The 22,133-nt window shown below is 45.7% G+C and overlaps 1 protein-coding gene across 2 annotated transcripts in view; it reads right to left on the reverse strand.

Annotated features, from left to right (window-relative positions):
* Window positions 1-10,469: 10,469 nt before the first annotated feature.
* Window positions 10,470-22,133, reverse strand: part of HMCN2 (hemicentin 2) — a 112,111-nt gene continuing 100,447 nt past the window's right edge. For both annotated transcript variants that reach the window (XM_040406461.1, XM_040406462.1), the window contains exons 84-90: window positions 21,129-21,242; window positions 20,390-20,515; window positions 14,099-14,227; window positions 13,677-13,994; window positions 13,159-13,278; window positions 12,731-12,857; window positions 10,470-11,808 (exon numbers count right to left, since the gene is read on the reverse strand). In XM_040406461.1, the coding sequence (XP_040262395.1) occupies window positions 11,448-11,808; window positions 12,731-12,857; window positions 13,159-13,278; window positions 13,677-13,994; window positions 14,099-14,227; window positions 20,390-20,515; window positions 21,129-21,242 (1,295 nt within the window). In that variant the 3' untranslated portion in view covers window positions 10,470-11,447. The remainder of the gene's footprint in view (window positions 11,809-12,730; window positions 12,858-13,158; window positions 13,279-13,676; window positions 13,995-14,098; window positions 14,228-20,389; window positions 20,516-21,128; window positions 21,243-22,133) is intronic.

Below are 22,133 nucleotides of genomic sequence, written 5' to 3' on the forward strand. Positions count from 1 at the left end.
TATGTACAAGAATATAACTACTATAATACTGCTCCTATATACAAGAATATAACTACTATAATACTGCCTCCTATGTACAGGAATATAACTACTATAATACTGCTCCTATGTGCAAGAATATAACTACTATAATACTGCTCCTATGTACAAGAATATAACTACTATAATACTGCTCCTATGTACAAGAATATAACTACTATAATACTGCTCCTATGTACAAGAATATAACTACTATAATACTGCTCCTATATACAAGAATATAACTACTATAATACTGCTCCTATGTACAAGAATAAATCTACTATAATACTGCTCCTATGTACAAGAATAAATCTACTATAATACTGCTCCTATGTACAAGAATATAACTACTATAATACTGCCTCCTATGTACAAGAATATAACTACTATAATACTGCTCCTATGTACAAGAATATAACTACTATAATACTGCCTCCTATGTACAAGAATATAACTACTATAATACTGCTCCTATGTACAAGAGTATAACTACTATAATACTGCCTCCTATGTACAAGAATATAACTACTATAATACTGCCCCTATGTACAAGAATATAACTACTATAATACTGCCCCTATGTACAAGAATATAACTACTATAATACTGCTCCGATGTACAAGAATATAACTACTATAATACTGCTCCTATGTACAAGAATATATCTACTATAATACTGCTCCTATGTACAAGAATATAACTACTATAATACTGCCTCCTATGTACAAGAATATAACTACTATAATACTGCCTGCTATGTACAAGAATATAACTACTATAATACTGCTCCTATGTACAAGGATAAAACTATTATAATACTGCTCATGTGTACAAGTATATAACTACTATAATACTGCTCCTGTGTACAAGTATATAACTACTATAATACTGCTCCTCTGTACAGGAATATAACTACTATAATACTGGTCCTATGTACAAGAATATAACTACTATAATACTGCCTCTATGTACAATATAACTGCTATAATACTGCTCCTATGTACAAGAATATAACTACTATAATACTGCTCCTATGTACAAGAATATAACTACTATAATACTCCTCCTATGTACAAGAATATAACTACTATAATACTGCCCCTATGGACAAGAATATAACTACTATAATACTGCTCCTATGTACAAGAATATAACTACTATAATACTGCCTCCTATGTACAAGAATATAACTACTATAATACTGCTCCTATGTACAAGAATATAACTACTATAATACTGCTCCTATGTACAAGAATATAACTACTATAATACTGCTTCTATGTACAAGAATATAACTACTATAATACCGCCCCTATGTACCAGAATATTACTACTATAATACCGCTCCTATTGTACCAGAATATAACTACTATAATACTGCTCCTATGTACAAGAATATAACTACTATAATACTGCTCCTATGTACCAGAATATTACTACTATAATACCGCCCCTATGTACCAGAATATTACTACTATAATACCGCTCCTATTGTACCAGAATATAACTACTATAATACTGCTCCTATGTACCAGAATATTACTACTATAATACTGCTCCTATGTACAAGAATATAACTACTATAATACTGCCTCCTATGTACAAGAATATTACTACTATAATACTGCTCCTATGTACCAGAATATTACTACTATAATACTGCTCCTATGTACAAGAATATAACTACTATAATACCGCTCCTATTGTACCAGAATATAACTACTATAATACTGCTCCTATGTACAAGAATATAACTACTATAATACTGCTCCTATGTACCAGAATATTACTACTATAATACCGCCCCTATGTACCAGAATATTACTACTATAATACCGCTCCTATTGTACCAGAATATAACTACTATAATACTGCTCCTATGTACCAGAATATAACTACTATAATACTGCTCCTATGTACAAGAATATAACTACTATAATACTGCTCCTATGTACAAGAATATAACTACTATAATACTGCTCCTATGTACAAGAATATAACTACTATAATACTGCCTCCTATGTACAAGAATATAACTACTATAATACTGCTCCTATGTACCAGAATATTACTACTATAATACTGCTCCTATGTACCAGAATATTACTACTATAATACTGCTCCTATGTACAGGAATATAACTACTATAATACCGCCCCTATGTACCAGAATAGAGCTTGGCCAATCCCGCCCAGGTTTGAGGCAGGAGACATATGGTTTGCAGTGGATATATCAGATGAACATTCTGCAATCATCTCGCTCTCCAGTATTTAAAATAACTTCAAAGCCTTTCTTCTATCTGACAGCCGGAGCTGCGCTCCTCTGGCATTTGTTTTCTGTCTAGTAAGTGTGGAGGATTAGGGAGCTTTGAGGAGCTGCAGTCTCTTCTGTCTTATCTCCTGTCTCTCTAGGAGTGAGGTAATCACCGGCTTGTCACTCTCAATCTTCTTGCTGACACTTCATCTGTCTCACAGTTTACACCTTCTATAAAACACCTCCAGATGTCTGACAGGTTCTCCAAGTCTGGGCCCGAAATTCTGCATCAGACAAGCTGACTCTTCACTGTTTATTACCAGTCAGCCAAGCATGCATGTGCGCTCTACAGGAGCTGCTGTGAAACACCTCGGGTGGTAGGAGGAATAGGATTGGGCATGCTGAAATCCACAAGAAATCTGCCTTCTGATGCCCTGATGGAAGACTCTGGTGCCACCAGTCCTGACGACATCTTCAGATTTGGTTGACGTTAATCTGATGTGTACAGAATAAATTGCCATGTGCGTACCCGAGGAATCGCACGGTTTACATGCACTATATGACTGTACTATACAGTATATCTAATGGTGCATCTGCTTTGAGCTCGGCTAGCTGCTATGATGTCTCCCTTACAGAAGAGGAGATCCTGCTCCACAATCAGAAGCCGAGCATGGAGGACTTTATATAGCGGCCATGTGTAGCTGTGAATCCAGCCCTGGGGTCCGACAGAAGACTGACTAGAAGCAGCAGAGTCTCTGTCTGTGCAGCCGCCCCCTACATACATGGCAGCTGTAACCTGATCTCTCAGTGAAATCAGAATCCCTTCTCCCCTCTATCTTTTCGAAGATGGATTTTACCAGTGAATTAAGAGTGAATGATCAGTTCAAGACGAAGTGGGGGCAGGGAGTTCTACTAAGAATAGAAATTACTAAGTTTATTTTTTTTTTTTTTCTTGTACTATTGATTTATGGGAAAACAACAGATTTAAACAGTATATGTGATACTGTCTGCTGAGCTGTGTATCTAATCCTATCCTGTGTGATACTGTCTGCTGAGCTGTGTATCTAATCCTATCCTGTGTGATACTCTCTGCTGAGCTGTGTATCTAATCCTATCCTGTGTGATACTGTCTGCTGAGCTGTGTATCTAATCCTATCCTGTGTGATACTGTCTGCTGAGCTGTGTATCTAATCCTATCCTGTGTGATACTGTCTGCTGAGCTGTGTATCTAATCCTATCCTGTGTGATACTGCCTGCTGAGCTGTGTATCTAATCCTATCCTGTGTGATACTGTCTGCTGAGCTGTGTATCTAATTCTACTATGTGTGATACTGTCTGCTGAGCTGTGTATCTAATTCTACTATGTGTGATACTGTCTGCTGAGCTGTGTATCTCATCCTATCCTGTGTGATACTGTCTGCTGAGCTGTGTATCTAATCCTAATCCTGTGTGATACTGTCTGCTGAGCCTTGTATCTAATCCTATTAGTGATCAGGCAGTGGCTGAGGGACAGACAACAGAGGGTTGTAGTCCATGGAGTATATTCAGACCATGGTCTTGTTACCAGTGGGGTACCTCAGGGATCTGTTCTGGGACCCATATTGTTTAATATCTTTATCAGCGACATTGCAGAAGGCCTCGATGGTAAGGTTTGTCTTTTTGCTGATGACACAAAGATCTGTAACAGGGTTGATGTTCCTGGAGGGATACACCAAATGGAAAAGGACTTAGGAAAACTAGAGGAATGGTCAAAAATCTGGCAACTAAAATGTAATGTCGATAAGTGCAAGATAATGCACCTGGGGCGTAAAAACCCCAGAGCAGAATATACAATCAGTGATACAGTCCTAACCTCGGTATCTGAGGAAAGGGACTTAGGGGTCATTATTTCAGAAGACTTAAAGGTAGGCAGACCATGTCATAGAGCAGCAGGAGATGCTAGCAGAATGCTGGGGTGTATAGGGAGAGGTATTACCAGTAGACAGAGGGGGGCGCTCATGCTGCTCTACAGAGCACTAGTGAGACCTCATCTGGAGTATTGTGCTCAGTACTGAAGACCATATCTCCAGAAGGATACTGATACTTTGGAGAGAGTTCAGAGAAGAGCTACTAAACTAGTACATGGATTGCAGGATAAAACTTACCAGGAAAGATTAAAGGACCTTAACATGTATAGAGGGGAGATGAGAGAAACTGCTAAATACATAAAGGGAATCAACAAGGGAAAAGAGGAGAGAAGATTTACAGGAAGAAAAACTGCTACAAGAGGACAAAGTGTTAAATTAGAGGGGCAAAGGGTTAACAGTAATATCAGGAAGTATCACTTTACTGAGAGAGTAGTGGATGCATGGAATAGCCTTCCTGCAGAAGTGGTAACTGCAGATACAGTGAAGGAGGTTAAGCATGCATGGGATAGGCATAAGGCCATCCTTCATATAAGATAGGGCGGTGTGAAGTACTGTCTTTTCTCCGGAATATTTATGGCGCTCTCAGGCGTCTCTGATGCGTTTTTCTGATGTCTCCGCATTGCGGCCAGGTAAGGCGCGGAGAAGAAATCGGAGGATCCTGCAGCAGCTCCTTGGTGCAATCAGGAATTCCCCACCACATTCCAGCATCAGTTGCATTCCTTACATGACCGAGGAGAAGCATATTCTTCCTCAGGGACACAGTCCACCACAAGGAAGAGATTTGGAAACTGCAATGAAGCCAAGATCCCAGCACTTCCCCCATCCTCCAGTTAAAGAGCAGATACAGGGCAAAGGTGAGAAAGTTCAAGGGGCTCCTGAGCCTACTTACCAGCCTGACAGGAGAGTGGGGAATGGCTGGGACGGTAACACAGCACTGCCATCTTGTGGTGACATACTGGTAAGACAACACCATGTGAGCTCCAGAAAAGGCCATAGGCTTAAATGGATAAACGGCCCATAACCCGGGGGCGTAACTACCATAGCGGCAGACCATCTGACTGCTATGGGGCCCAGGGAATGAGGGGGCCCGGTCTTAGTTGGGATCATCCCCTCTTCTACTGGGGGTGAAAACTTGGTTAGGACTCTATCCTCTAAAGGAACAACTTTTAGCAAGGGAGGAAGTGAAAAAAATGGCCCAAGGATCAATGAAAGGGTTTTAGGCGGAAACCCTCCTGTCCTGTGTGGGGCCTGGTTTGATCCTTGCTATGGGGCCCTTACTTCTCTATGTACGCCACTGTCTATAACATTTAAAAAAAATCTATGTATTAATCTATCATTGATTTATATGCATTATTAATATTCTAGAATTTTAGTAGCATCTTATTATGTTATCTACTACAAAACTTTTCTGAAAAAAATCAATGCATATCAACTGCAGAATTCACTTTTTGTATTGAATTTATTGTATTGTTTGCACTTCAGCATTTCTATTGCTGTTTGGTATTTGCTATTGTTTTGCAGGTTTACAATAATTCCAGCTCCCCATAACGAAACACAAAATGTCGCTCACCCTGTCAAATATATATTAATATGTATAGTTTTAGTTCTTAGAATATATTAGATCTTAGTTGTCATATCATAGCCACCACTAGGGGGCACTCACTGCACAGACAGTAATCACTGAGGGAGCTCTATAAATATGCAGTGAGCTCCCCCTAGTGGCATCCAGTAGGAAGTACAACCCACCTGGAAACAGCTGCTTCAAGCCGGGTACATAGGGGCAGATGCCTTAGGGGGCTTCTGGTTCTTACTGAAAAGATCCAGGGGGTATATGGAGACTTAGGGGGAGAGTTTTCAAGCCCCCCTGCACCACATAGTGGCGGCAAATAAGTCACACAGTTTTGTGTAAGGCTTGTTTTCCCTAAACGTCAGATAACTGGGGCTGGCACAGGTTTCAGATTCGGGCCCATGGACCTGCTGAGAAAGATGGGCGTCCTAATGGTGGTGCATCTCACGTCACTGCAGACCAGAACAACGCTGGCAGTAGAAGCACCAATCTTCATGAAGGGGACATGTCGACCAAACCAGAGACTTCTCCCATCTGTAGCGCGGCTTCAGGTTTTCCCCCTCATCAGTACGGAGCCGGGTGCTGGATGACTGGTGAGCCGCCATAAGACACAAAAAATTCATCTCCATACCCCTTTTTTTTAAATTAGAACACGTAGCCCCTGAGCTGCATCTGAGGCATCTCATCCGGCCAAACTGGCCCCTGCTGTGTACTGACGAGGGGCGAGAACCATGAAACCGCTGTCTACCGGTGGGGGTCTCTCTGCAGGTGGGGGTCTCTCTGCAGGTGGGGGTCTCTCTGCAGGTGGGGTGACTCTGCAGGTGGGGGTCTCTCTACAGGTGGGGGCACCCTACAGATGGGGTGACTCTGCAGGTGGGGTCACCCTACAGGTGGGGTGACTCTGCAGGTGGGGTCACCCTACAGGTGGGGTAACCCTACAGATGGGGGCACCCTGCAGGTGGGGTCACTCTACAGGTGGGGGCACCCTACAGGTGGGGTCACTCACCTTTTACAAGATTCTTTGGTTTGTTTGTCAGGAAATACTTTGCATACCTTTTTCCCGGGGAGCATTCCCTGAAAACGGAGGGGGTCATTTATTAAGACTGTTTATATGCCGGTCCCCCTTATATAATCCCCCTACGCTGGCGGCGGATGCACCTAAGTTATGTAGAGGCGCTTGGTCCCGCCGGCTCCCTTATTGGTGTAGTTTAAGACCATTTTCCACCCATAAAGTGGAGTCGAAAATGGTAAATCAGACTGGTCATTCTGCTGGGTGTGCGAGACTGAGGGATCAACTGCAGGTGGAAAGAGCAGAGGTGAAAGACTCCACAAGCAGTTCTCTCTGAGACCAACATGGTGTTTTCTTCTCCATTCACATCCAAATCTAATCCCAGGAGTCACTGCTGCAGTGCGTGGTCACGTGTCTGACGGCGTGGCGCTAACCCTCATTTTCCTGGGGTAGGAAGCAGCTCTGCGGGAGAATGAGAGCTTATAATGGGTAGGTGTATAAGGAGTCCAGAAATTACAGAGCTGGTACTCGAGGGGGGGGGAGTCAGTCACAATGTAATAATATGGACATCGATTTGTGTAACTCTGGCGAAACTAACCTCGCCACTGGGTTTTGGAGGGGCCTGTTTGCAGTCTCTTGCCTCAGGATTATGGCCAATATACTAACTTTGAAGAAGATAGACCGTCCGCACAGCCTAAATCTGTGGAACTGTTTTGGGCAGGAAAGCCATGCTTGCGGTCGGCCAAATGTGACTTACATGGAATTCGGGAACCCCTTCTCGGATCTGGGTGATTTTTGGATATGTTGTTCACCCAGATCAGAGCTATCCATGGATGTATACATTATGGGGATATGTGGGGTTTTGAGGTGTTTTCTGCCTGTGAGTGATTAAGTTAGCCCATTATGTTTGGTAATTGTATCACGGCAGAGCCCATTGTGTTTTGGTAATTGTATTTTGTTAATTGCGTCACAGACAATGCCATTGTGTTTGTTAATTGCGTCAAAGACAATGCCATTGTGTTTGTTGAATAGGGTTAGTTTTGTATTTAAACTGTACAGGATTGGCTGCTATGTCATGTGTATATAAGTCAGTGCTTGTGTGTTCAATAAAGGGTTCCTGTTTTACATTCAACATAGAGCCTCGTCTCATGTGTGGGGATTGCTATACGTGTATACTCCCCTGGCTATTACTTCCAGCTCTTGTAAGAGCTGTTCCTGGTTCCTGTGGTAGTGTCGGTGTCGAGCGGAGTGCTTGGAGTCCTCGGGAGGCACTGGGAGCATCCTTTACATTGGTGGCAAGCGGCGGGATCGTTCCCACAGCCAGAAGGACAGCTACAGGAGACTCCATTCCATGGATTTTATAATTTGAGGGCAACGCATGTCCCAGTACAGCGACCCTGACAGCACCAGAATGGAAACAGCAGTGGAGTACGATGAGGGTGTCATGGATGACCGAGATGCAGTCCGCAAAGGCATCTGGTACCAGGCACTGGGTATTGTGGAGTATATGCGGGACGAGACACTCCACAGAAGACCAGCAGTTGCAGAAGCGAGTAGCCCTGCGGATGCCCTTCCTGGGAGAGCAGCCCCGGGAGGAATGGGTAAAGGAATTGGAACTCCTAGCATGGCGGGAGCTGTTGCTGGAAGATGCCTACCAGGCGCTCTGGTGGTATGGGGCACAGTACCTACCCAGGACAGCTGAGCATGACAAGCCAGAGGGAGAGGAGTTTGATGGTCCTGGCTTGTTATGGGAGACTTTTTCAGAGCTGGAGTTTGGGCGCCCTACACAAGCCGGTTTTGTGATCTCTTGGAATGGAGGGAGAGCAGGTATGACTGGGACGACACTCATGAGATTGAGCAGGACCTGGTCCACCTGGTGACCCGGGAGATGGAGCTGGAACAGGACTACCAGCAGCTGTTCCACTCCAGTGAGAAGGCTCAGCAGGAGAGCAGAGTGACAGACCCGGATCCAGACCTCTTCAGCTGGGAAGATATTGTGGAGGTTTACTGGGAAGAACCCCAGGGGGCTGGTGGAGATGGGACCGAGGTCTCTCCACCGGTCCTGCAGGGAATTGGGAGCCCAGTCTCCATTCCCCAGCGGCAGGCTGAGTTACAGGGGGCAGAGACAGTCGGTCCTGTCCCCCAGCAGCAGAGTGTCCAGCAGGGAATAGAGAGCCCAGTCTCCTTTCCCCAGCAGCTGGATACTGTATTGGGAGCGGAGACGGTCGATCGCCCTCCCCAGCGGCTGGAAGTATGTATGGGAGAAGAGCTCGTTACCCCCTCTCCCCAGCGGCAGCTTAACTTACCAGGGGGAGACAGTAAGCCCCCACAATAGTGCAGATGGGACCGTGGTCTCTGCACTTACAGCACAGGGGTAGGGACAGTCGGTCCTGTCCCCCAACAACAGGGCTGTTTAGCCAAAGGGGAGACAGTTGGTCTCCCCCTCCAGCAGCAGAGCTGGGTATCCAAAGGGGAGACAGTCGGTTTCCCCCCTCCAACAACCAGGCTCCAACCAGGCTTCTTCCGTGGTAGCGCTGGCACCAGGGCAGAGTACCGCTGATCCCTGCCCACAAAGCAACCTCCACCCCAAGCCAGGGAGCAACACAGAGACCGGGAGTATCAGCTACCAACATAACCTTGGTGGACTCACTGGACAGAGACAGGCTACCAAATTCAACAGGTCCAGTATTTGGTTGTGGGTGGACTGCCAGACTAACTCAAATACCGACCGGCGTGAGGTCAGGTATCTGGTTAGTCTTCCTTGGGAGGGGGAGATGTGTGGCGAAACTAACCTCGCCACTGGGTTTTGGAGGGGCCTGTTTGCCAGCTTCTTGCCTCAGGATTATGGCCCATACACTAACTTTTAAGAAGAAGACAGACCGGCCGCACAGCTTAAATCTGTGGAACTGTTTTGGGCAGGAAAGCCATGCTTGCGGTTGGCCAAATGTGACTTCCATGGAATTCGGGAACCCCTGCTCGGATCTGGGTGATTTTTGGATATGTTGTTCACCCAGATCAGAGCTATTATTATTATTATTATTTATTATTAAAGCGCCATTCATTCCATAGCGCTGTACACTATCCATGGATGTATACATTATGGGGATATGTGGGGTTTTGAGGTGTTTTCTGTGTTTTGGGAAAAATGTGTGTTTTCTGCCTGTGAGTGATTAAGTTAGCCCATTATGTTTGGTAATTGTATTTTGTTAATTGCGTCACAGACCATGCCATTGTGTTAGTTAATTGCGTCACAGACCATGCCATTGTGTTAGTTAATTGTGTCACAGACAATGCCATTGTGTTAGTTAATTGCGTCAAAGACAATGCCATTGTGTTAGTTAATTGCGTCAAAGACAATGCCATTGTGTTTGTTGAATAGGGTTAGTTTTGTGTTTAAACTGTACAGGATTGGCTGCCATGTCATGTGTATATAAGTCAATGCTGTGTGTTCAATAAAGAGTTCTTGTTTTACCCTTCATCATGTTGAGGCTGGTGTTTGGGTAACTGATCGACACTGGGGATTGCTATACGCTGAAGATTTGCTATACTCCCCTGGCTATAACTACTAGCTCTTGTAAGAGCTGTTCCTGGTTCCTGTGGTGGTTTTGGTGTAGAGCGGAGTGCTTGGAGTCCTCGGGGAGCACTAGGAGCACTCTCAACGCAGGTACCCGGGTGCCAGGAGATCCGTTACAGTAACAAACCGTATAAAATACTTTATTGGGACATAAAAATAAATAATCCATCAGTAAATAATGTAATGCATTCGCCAGAAGTCTCATACACTTAGTATAATTACTAAAATGAATTCCTGTCCTGCACCCCCCCCATAACATAGACCAGTGCCCCCACTCCCTGATTTGCAGCAATGCCTAGTCCCCTACTACATAACGGTATCTCCAACCTGTGGCTCGCCACCTGTTGCATAACTACAACTGACATCATGCCCTGATAGCTTGCAGGCTGTCGAAGCATTGGAATGATGGGAGCTGTAGTTGTACAACAGCTGGAGAGCCACAGCTTGGTGAACACTGTAGGACAGTTATGGGACCCTTTCTCCACTGGGCTCCTATGGGGCGTGCAGCCCATGCAGCTTCCTTGAGGTGCATGAGAAGTAAAGGGTCTTCCTCAGACATCCCCTCACCCTCTTTCCTCTGGGTCGGTTGTACCTGCAGAAGGCTACCCCAGAGAACCAGAGCAACATTAGTAAATGTACAAGGGCCCTTCTATTCTGTGCAGGTACAGAGTGATGACACGACCTAGTAAAGGGGGGGTGGGCTGTGTGCACAGAAAGACATAAAAACTCCCTGAGAGAGGCACGGGTGTCAGCAGCAGCAGTATCAAGAGCTCCACATGTACTGTCTACCTCCATCACTGTGTAGAAGGGTCTGAATGCAGGATTTACAATAGCACCAAATGCCCGCCATCATTGGAGGGCAGCCTCGTCTGCTGCAGGGAGGTGCCCGACCCCCAGTCCTATGACTGGCACATATTAATAGTCTCAATGACTGGCAGGAGAGGGCGGGCACCTTACAGTCTGGGCAGGACCCATTATTGCTACTGGCACTGTATATAAAATAAAAACCATCAGTCAGTTACTAGATTTTACATGGAGGAGGTCGGGAGTATTCAGACGGTGGCTCCATGGTCGCAGTTCAATAGGTTTTTGACTGTCCAGCTTGTGGCTTTGGGATCAGTAAGGATATGGAGAGACAGAGATGTAAATGATGAAGACGTTCTGATACCGTAACCCCTGCTGTTCACTATGAGACGCCGCTTGCACTTTTAGTCGGTAAATCCCTGAAGTGTCCAGTGAGCGCAAGGTGTAGATGATACCATGGCCTCCATCATCACGGAGAGCAAAGGGGCTGCCCGAATTCTGCTCCAGGGCCGTGAAGCTGGTTTGGTTTTGAAGCACACCACCTTCGGAAAAGGCACTGAGGCGGACAACATCTTGATTTGGAGGTATCCCGAAAGGCAAGGTCAGAAGCTTGTACTGCAAGGTATAAGGGCCGCCCGAACTGCAGTCTGTGAGACACCGGCGATAGCAGATCCTATAGGAGGAGGGAGCGACAATTCATCATTTCCCATTATTATTTAATCCTCTCTGATCCCGAGTTACATCCTGTATTATACCCCAGAGCTGCACTCACTATTCTGCTGGTGCAATCACTGTGTACATACATTACTTATGCTGTACTGATCCCGAGTTACATCCTGTATTATACTCCAGAGCTGCACTCACTATTCTGCTGGTGCAGTCACTGTGTACATACATTACTTATCCTGTACTGATCCATAGTTACATCCTGTATTATACCCCAGAGCTGAACTCACTATTCTGCTGGTGCAGACACCGTGTACATACATTACTGATCCTGAGTTACATCCTGTATTATACTCCAGAGCTGCACTCACTATTCTCCTGGTGCAGTCACTGTGTACATACATTACTTATTCTGTACTGATCCTGAGTTACATCCTGTATTATACTCCAGAGCTGCACTCACTGTTCTGCTGGTGCAGTCACTGTGTACATACATTACTTATCCTGTACTGATCCTGAGTTACATCCTGTATTATACTCCAGAGCTGCACTCACTATTCTCCTGGTGCAGTCACTGTGTACATACATTACTTATTCTGTACTGATCCTGAGTTACATCCTGTATTATACTCCAGAGCTGCACTCACTGTTCTGCTGGTGCAGTCACTGTGTACATACATTACTTATCCTGTACGGATTCTGAGTTACATCCAGTATTATACTCCAGAGCTGCACTCACTGTTCTGCTGGTGCAGTCACTGTGTACATACATTACTTATCCTGTACGGATTCTGAGTTACATCCAGTATTATACTCCAGAGCTGCACTCAGTATTCTGCTGACTGTTATTGGAAACAGTCAGCAAGCCTGTCACTTTTCATAATGTAAAGCAGCAGAGCAAAGTTTTGTGCAGACGCTGTGGGTCTTACCCTGGGCTGGGGCCCTTTGTGTACGTCGCAGGGCAGGGGGTGTCCAGACACTGGTAGCCTCCTCTGGTGTTGAAACACATCTGGTTGGGTCCACAGCTGATCCTCTGCTCTGCACATTCATCAATGTCTGGAGAATGAGGGCAGAGTAAAGATTACAATACTTATTAATCATCCATCATCTCAGCTTACAACAAGGTATAAGTAGAAGGAAAGGAGTGCAATATGTAATACGTCTCCTGAAATACTCTGTGCTGCTGGATGATCCTTTAACTCTGTCTGTGACCTCTCACAAGATCTGTACACGTCTTACCTGAAATACTCTGTACTACTGTGGATCACTTTCCCGGTTACATGCACTCCTGGCTTCTCTCCGATAATCACACATGGGGCTCTGGCGCAATGGGCTGCACTGATTCTTTGGCACTTACCTTGGCAGTTCCTGTTGTTGGGCAGCAGCCGGTACCCTGATGGGCACAGACACTGGTAGCTGCCCTCTGTGTTTCGGCATTCGTGCTGGCAGGGGTTCCGCTGGTGGCATTCATCGATATCTGGAGAAAGGGAACAGAACGTGAGCCCCTGACCTCCCCCCACATGAATAATAATTTCTATTATATTACGTATCGCTCAGAATAAGGGCCCATTCAGACGGCTGTATGTGTTTTGCGGTGCGCAAATTGCAGATCTGCAAAACACGGATACCAGCCCATGTGCATTTCACATTTTGCAGAACGCACATCGCCAGTCCTATGGAAGAAATGCCTATTCTTGTCCACAATTACAGACAAGAAAAGGACAAGAACGGAAGTGCAGATGTGGACAGCACACGGGTGCTGTCCGCATCTATTGCGGCCCCATTTAAATTAATGGGTCTGCAAAATTGCGGAACGGATGCGGACCCATAAATACGGTCATGTGCATGGGCCCTACCACAGATCTCTCTATTTACCTGTACAAGCCCCGTTCCTGCGGATAAATCCCGTCTGGCACCGGCCCGTGCTGCTTTGGCCGATGAGGTTGCCGTTTTGGCTGAAGGACAGCCAGGTGTAGACATTGTTCCCGTGAATACGTCCATTGGTTATCGGTCGCTCAAACTGGGCTCCAGTGATACCAATGCCGGAGCTATTGCCCAGCCTCTCCAGTCCTGCACATGAGCGTCCATCCCCTAGAAGCTGTTTGCCAGGCGGGCACAGGCACTTGTAGCTGCCGGCTAGGTTTTGGCACTGATACGCGCAGGGTCTGGGCACCTGTTGGCACTCATTTATATCTAGGCGCAAGGAAAAGTGAAGATTTCAGAGTACGACATTGTGTACATTCTCCAAAACCCAAGGCCTCAGAGAATCCGCCCCTCCTTCCAGTCATTAGACTTACCTAGACACGGTCTCCCGACACCCTGGGACCTGTACCCCCGCGGACATGTGCAGCGGTATCCCCCCATGGTGTTCTCACACAGCTGGTTGTAGCGACACATGTGGGACCCATCGCGACATTCATCTACATCTGGGAAAGTAAAGGAGAAACGGTGACCAATCCATCGGACTGCAGATACTGGACATTGCTGGACTGATCTCCACCAGCAGCAACCATACAAGTTCTCCAGGTGAGCCGACCCTTTACACAGACGAGTGATTGCCTAATGCTAGGTTATTACAGCTAACGATCGCCGCTTTGTTTATCGATCCATAATTCGTGCCAATTAATGTCATCATATTGTCATGTTCGGGGGTCACTAGAACCCCTGGAGACATCACAACAGAGTCGATCAGGAGAGCCCCTGAACATCTCCAGTGCTTGCAGAACAGACACCACAGGAAGGAAGCCAAAATGAAAACACCAACAAACAATCTGAATAAACCAGGCCCGGAAGGAACCGTAACCAGGATGAACAGCGGATAACCTAGCAGAGCACGCTGTACGATCACTGGCAGAAGTGACCACTGGGCAGAGTGACCGGTTTGACTTATTCCAGTGCCCCCCTCTGGTTTTCACCCTTTAATCCCTATACAGGGATCTGGTCTTCGCTGTAGGGGGGCAACCGGACCGCCACCTCCTGGGATGGTCCCGGTACACTTGGCAGCTGACCTGCAAGGAAACAGATGCTGGAGCAAGGCACCAGCAATGCAGGCACAGAAAACAGAACACTGTTCAGAGAGAAGACCAGGATACAGGATAATGGAGAGAACCACAGCCAGGAACCCATGAAAAAAAGCATACACGGAACATGGCGAACATGGAAAGATAAGAACATTGCCAGGAACCCATGCGGAACTGATGCATGGTGCACGCAGACCGATGAGGACAAACGAAGACATAGTAACATAAAACATACTGAGACACAGCAACATAGAAACGTGGTACATAGCCTGGAACCCATGCGGAATGGGGAGCATGGTGTTCCCAAACAGACTAGGACAGTGATGGTGAACCTTATAGAGACCGAGGGCCCAAACTACAACCCAAAACCCACTTATTTATAGTAAAGTGCCAACAATTTTCCCTGAATACTACAGTCCAGTATAGTATATCTTCCATGTACTTTATCATTAGCTAGGATATCCTGCCTGCATTCAGTGCGCTGCCTGTGCCGTACATAGTGCGCCCTGCGCTGCCTGTGCCGTACATAGTGCGCCCTGCGCTGCCTGTGCCGTACATAGTGCGCCCTGCGCTGCCTGTGCCGTACATAGTGCGCCCTGCGCTGCCTGCGCCGTACATAGTGCTGCCTGCGCCGTACATAGTGCGCCCTGCGCTGCCTGCGCCGTACATAGTGCGCCCTGCGCTGCCTGCGCCGTACATAGTGCGCCCTGCGCTGCCTGCGCCGTACATAGTGCCCCCTGCGCTGCCTGCGCCGTACATAGTGCACCCTGCGCTGCCTGTGCCGTACATAGTGCGCCCTGCGCTGCCTGTGCCGTACATAGTGCGCCCTGCGCTGCCTGTGCCGTACATAGTGCGCCCTGCGCTGGAGAATGCGGGAAAGGTCTAAGGCATATTGGTAAACTATAGACTTTGCGGGTGCCCATAGAGAGGGCTCTGAGTGCCCCCTCTGGCACCCGTGGCATAGGTACGCCACCATTGGCCTAGGACATGGAGACATTGATGAATAACCAGGCTGACCACACTGGTCAGGAGCATGCACCCTGCACACAGCATTCGTGGAGACAGACTGAACCCCAGGACACACAGGTCTAAACAGCAGGGTGATAAGAGCCCTGACCACCTGGTAATCAGACACAGGCTCAGGGAAGAATTAACCCTACACGACACAAAGTACGCAATTCACAGGACACAGTTCACACTCTATATATTACTCTAGAGAGCGATGTCTTATCTGTAGTACTACACTAGACAGCGATGCCTCTGTTATCTGTAGTACTACACTAGAGAGCGATGCCTCGGTTTTCTGTAGTACTACACTAGAGAGCGATGTCTGTTATCTGTAGTACTACACTAGGAGGGGATGTCTTATCTGTAGTACTACACTAGGGGGGATGTCTTATCTGTAGTACTACACTAGAGAGCGATGCCTCGGTTATTTGTAGTACTACACTAGAGAGCGATGCCTCGGTTATTTGTAGTACTACACTAGAGAGCGATGTCTGTTATCTGTAGTACTACACTAGAGAGCGATGCCTCTGTTATTTGTAGTACTACACTAGAGAGCGATGTCTGTTATCTGTAGTACTACACTAGAGAGTGATGTCTGTTATCTGTAGTACTACACTAGAGAGCGATGTCTGTTATCTGTAGTACTACACTAGAGAGCGATGCCTCTGTTATTTGTAGTACTACACTAGAGAGCGATGACTCGGTTATCTGTAGTACTACACTAGAGAGCGATGTCTGTTATCTGTAGTACTACACTAGAGAGCGATGTCTGTTATCTGTAGTACTACACTAGAGAGCGATGTCTGTTATCTGTAGTACTACACTAGAGAGCGATGTCTGTTATCTGTAGTACTACACTAGAGAGCGATGTCTGTTATCTGTAGTACTACACTAGGAGGGGATGTCTTATCTGTAGTACTACACTAGAGAGCGATGTCTGTTATCTGTAGTACTACACTAGAGAGCGATGTCTGTTATCTGTAGTACTACACTAGAGAGCGATGTCTGTTATCTGTAGTACTACACTAGAGAGCGATGCCTCTGTTATTTGTAGTACTACACTAGAGAGCGATGCCTCGGTTATCTGTAGTACTACACTAGGAGGGGATGTCTTATCTGTAGTACTACACTAGAGAGCGATGTCTTATCTGTAGTACTACACTAGAGAGCGATGCCTCTGTTATCTGTAGTACTACACTAGAGAGCAGTGTTATCTATAGTACTACACTAGAGAGCGATGTCTTATCTGTAGTACTACATTAGGAGGGGATGTCTGTTTTCTGTAGTACTACACTAGACGGCGATATCTGTGTTACCAGTAGTATTACACTAGAGAGCGATGTCTGTTATCTGCAGTACTACACTAGAAAGCAATGTCTGTTATCTGCAGTACTACACTAGAAAGCAATGTCTGTTATCTGTAGTACTACACTAGAGAGTGATGCCTGTTATCTGTAGTACTACACTAGAGAGCGATGTCTGTGTTATCCGTAGTACTAGACTAGAGAGCGATGCCTGTTATCCGCAGTACTATACTAGAGAGCGATGCCTGTTATCCGCAGTACTATACTAGAGAGCGATGTCTGTTATCTGTAGTACTACACTAGAAAGCGACATCTGTTATCCGTAGTACTACACTAGAGAGCGATGTCTGTTATCCGTAGTACTACACTAGAGAGCGATGCCTGTTATCCGCAGTACTACACTAGAGAGCGATGTCTGTTATCTGTAGTACTACACTAGAGAGCGATGTCTGTTATCCGCAGTACTACACTAGAGAGCGATGCCTGTTATCCGCAGTACTACACTAGAGCAATGCCTGTTATCTGTAGTACTACACTAGAGAGCGATGTCTGTTATCCGCAGTACTACACTAGAGAGCGATGTCTGTTATCTGTAGTACTACACTAGAGCAATGCCTGTTATCTGTAGTACTACACTAGAGGGCGACGTCTGTTATCCGTAGTACTACACTAGAGAGCGATGCCTGTTATCCGCAGTACTATACTAGAGAGCGATAGAGCGATGTCTGTTATCCGCAGTACTACAGTAGAGAGCAATGCCTGTCATCTGTAGTACTACACTAGAGAGCGATGTCTGTTATCCGCAGTACTACACTAGAGAGTATCCGCAGTACTACACTAGAGAGCGATGTCTGTTATCTGTAGTACTACACTAGAGAGCGATGTCTGTTATCCGCAGTACTATACTAGAGAGCGATGTCTGTTATCTGCAGTACTACACTAGAGGGCGATGTCTGTTATCCGCAGTACTATACTAGAGAGCGATGTCTGTTATCTGTAGTACTACACTAGAGGGCGATGTCTGTTATCTGTAGTACTACACTAGAGAGCGATGTCTGTTATCTGTAGTACTAGATTAGAGAGCGATGTCTGTTATCTGTAGTACTACACTAGAGAGTATCCGCAGTACTACACTAGAGACCGATGTCTGTCATCTGTAGTACTACACTAGAGAGCGATGTCTGTTATCTGTAGTACTACACTAGAGAGTATCCGCAGTACTACACTAGAGACCGATGTCTGTCATCTGTAGTACTACACTAGAGAGCGATGTCTGTTATCCGCAGTACTACACTAGAGAGTATCCGCAGTACTACACTAGAGAGTGATGTCTGTTATCTGTAGTACTACACTAGAGAGCGATGTCTGTTATCCGCAGTACTACACTAGAGAGCGATGTCTGTTATCTGTAGTACTACACTAGAGGGCAATGTCTGTTATCTGTAGTACTACACTAGAGAGCGATGTCTGTTATCTGTAGTACTACACTAGAGAGCGATGTCTGTTATCTGTAGTACTACACTAGAGAGCGATGTCTGTTATCCGCAGTACTACACTAGAGAGTATCCGCAGTACTACACTAGAGAGTGATGTCTGTTATCTGTAGTACTACACTAGAGAGCGATGTCTGTTATCTGTAGTACTACACTAGAGAGCGATGTCTGTTATCCGCAGTACTACACTAGAGAGCGATGCCTGTTATCCGCAGTACTACACTAGAGAGCGATGTCTGTTATCCGTAGTACTACACTAGAGAGCGATGCCTGTTATACGCAGTACTATACTAGAGAGCGATGTCTGTTATCTGTAGTACTACACTAGAGGGCGACGTCTGTTATCCGTAGTACTACACTAGAGAGCGATGCCTGTAATCCGCAGTACTACCCTAGAGAGCGATGTCTGTTATCTGTAGTACTACACTAGAGAGCGATGTCTGTTATCTGTAGTACTACACTAGAGAGCGATGTCTGTTATCCGCAGTACTACACTAGAGAGTATCCGCAGTACTACACTAGAGAGCGATGTCTGTTATCTGTAGTACTACACTAGAGAGCGATGTCTGTTATCTGTAGTACTACACTAGAGAGTGATGTCTGTTATCCGCAGTACTACACTAGAGAGTATCTGCAGTACTACACTAGAGAGCGATGTCTGTTATCCGCAGTACTACACTAGAGAGTATCCGCAGTACTACACTAGAGAGCGATGTCTGTTATCTGTAGTACTACACTAGAGGGTGATGTCTGTTATCCGCAGTACTACACTAGAGAGTATCTGCAGTACTACACTAGAGAGCGATGTCTGTTATCCGCAGTACTACACTAGAGAGTATCCGCAGTACTACACTAGAGGGTGATGTCTGTTATCCGCAGTACTACACTAGAGAGTATCTGCAGTACTACACTAGAGAGCGATGTCTGTTATCCGCAGTACTACACTAGAGAGTATCCGCAGTACTACACTAGAGAGCGATGTCTGTTATCCGCAGTACTACACTAGAGAGCGATGCCTCTGTCATCTGTAGTACTACACTAGAGAGCGATGTCTGTTATCCGCAGTACTACACTAGAGAGTATCCGCAGTACTACACTAGAGAGCGATTGTCTGTTATCCGCAGTACTACACTAGAGAGCGATTGTCTGTTATCCGCAGTACTACACTAGAGAGTATCCGCAGTACTACACTAGAGAGCGATGTCTGTTATCCGCAGTACTACACTAGAGAGTATCCGCAGTACTACACTAGAGAGTGATGTCTGTTATCTGTAGTACTACACTAGAGAGCGATGTCTATTATCCACAGTACTACACTAGAGAGCGATGTCTGTTATCCGCAGTACTACACTAGAGAGCGATGTCTGTTATCTGTAGTACTACACTAGAGAGCGATGTCTATTATCCGCAGTACTACACTAGAGAGCGATGTCTGTTATCTGTAGTACTACACTAGAGAGCGATGTCTGTTATCCGCAGTACTACACTAGAGAGCGATGTCTGTTATCCGCAGTACTACACTAGAGAGTATCCGCAGTACTACACTAGAGAGTGATGTCTGTTATCTGTAGTACTACACTAGAGAGCGATGTCTATTATCCGCAGTACTACACTAGAGAGCGATGTCTGTTATCTGTAGTACTACACTAGAGAGCGATGCCTCTGTTATCTGTAGTACTACACTAGGGGGCTTTGTCTGTGATAATAACTAAATATTAGGGCATCTAAGAAAACTGCTGTTATTTCTCACAGCCTCCACTCACCATTGCAGGTTCCAGACTCTGATCGCGTGGTCCCCGCTGGACAGTTGTCGATACACTGGTAACTTCCAAGGGTATTTCTACACTGTTGCTGAGGCAGGCAAACTCCTCGAAGACACTCATTTATATCTGACAGCAATGAGAGCAGACGATTAAGTCCCAATGGGCATGGATAATAATAAACAAATTACATTCTCAGGACGAACAGGTCGGGTAAGCTGATGGCCCTTTTAAAAAAGCTATGTAACTAATGTTAAAAAAAACCGCTATATAACTATGTAACATGATTCAGGAGAAAAAAACTAAAGTGGTATTTTGATATTATATGAAATTCAATGCAAAATACTGCAACCAGAATCCAACAGCAGAAAACTGTGCTGATCGAATATGAATACTCACAGCTGAGGGTTTGTTACAGTTGTATCCAGTCTAGTCAAGACTGAGGTAAACAGCTTGGGCTCCAGATTAAAAAACATTGTACCTGCCCTGACACATTGTAGCAAACTATAAGGACAGTAGAAATACGTGTGCTGCTGAAGTGTGCAGTTCACAGAGGATTGTCTTGACTGGATACATTTGTAGCAAACCCTCAGCTGTGAGGAGTATTGGGTCAGGATGTGGATATAAAAAAGTGTTTATATTCACTGAAAGCAAAAAGTCTTACATCAATGAAAGCAGAAAACCTGATGGGGACAGCATATGGGATACTGTGGTCATGGATCCAAGCAGGAACCCCACTCACCTATACACCGGGTGCCTTTCATTTCATAGCCGGGGTCACATGCACAGTGGTACGAGCCAATGGTGTTCAGGCACCGCTGCTGGCAGGGAGATGATTGGCTGCACTCGTCGACATCTAGAAGAAAGAACAATTCAGGGTACAACACAATCAGACATGGTGGTGACTCATACGTAGGGCAGTGCCAGTTTAGATGCTGCCCTTACCACCACTAACTCTAACTCTCACTAATAGGAGATGAGCTTAAAGTTTTGCAACTTTCACATCCATTTTATGCTTCAATCCCTCTCTATGTTCAAGATTTCTGCTTGCTGTCAGTGAACAGAAACATTCATGTTTACAATTAAAGGGTGCTATGGGTGTAAGTGTCCTCTTACATTGGCCGATGCCAGCTAGAAACAAGCACCGATATAAAAGGGCCTTTCACACAGCTGGATACAATATGAATGGGGGACAAATGACCGTTATAAAGATCATTCATCCTCCATTCACTTAGTGCATTGTCGGCAGCACATCCCCTGTTTATACAGCAATGCGCTGCAGGAAAGGTGTGGTCGCCTGACATACCATTGTTTTTACCCATTTGCAGGGTGTCCAGCGGCACCTTTACACAGGTGAGTTATTAGGAATGAGCATTTGTAGGAATCTTCATTCCTGATAAATCCTCGGCCCGTGTAAAAGGTTCCTAAGTGGTCACAAGTAGCGCCCATGGTTTACTGCTAATTGGCGGACTGCTGGACTTGCAAGCTAACATAATCTCATGTCCAGACGCAGCCAACAATTAATAGTGAACTGTGCATGTGTAATAGCATCCTGAGGCTGGATTTAGACGACGCTGCTGCCGCATATGACCCAACCTCTCCCACCCATGGCAGCACGATTCTGCAGATAAAAAAAAGAGATACCTTCAAAATCATACAGACACTGGCCGCCGTGGCCGTGCAGGTTTTCAGTTGCATGCAGCTGCTAAAGTTGTCTAACAGAAGCACAGGGCTTGTTACAAGAGAG

The sequence above is a fragment of the Bufo bufo genome, chromosome 8 (genome assembly GCF_905171765.1).
Source record: "Bufo bufo chromosome 8, aBufBuf1.1, whole genome shotgun sequence".
Taxonomy (NCBI): Eukaryota; Metazoa; Chordata; class Amphibia; order Anura; family Bufonidae; genus Bufo; species Bufo bufo.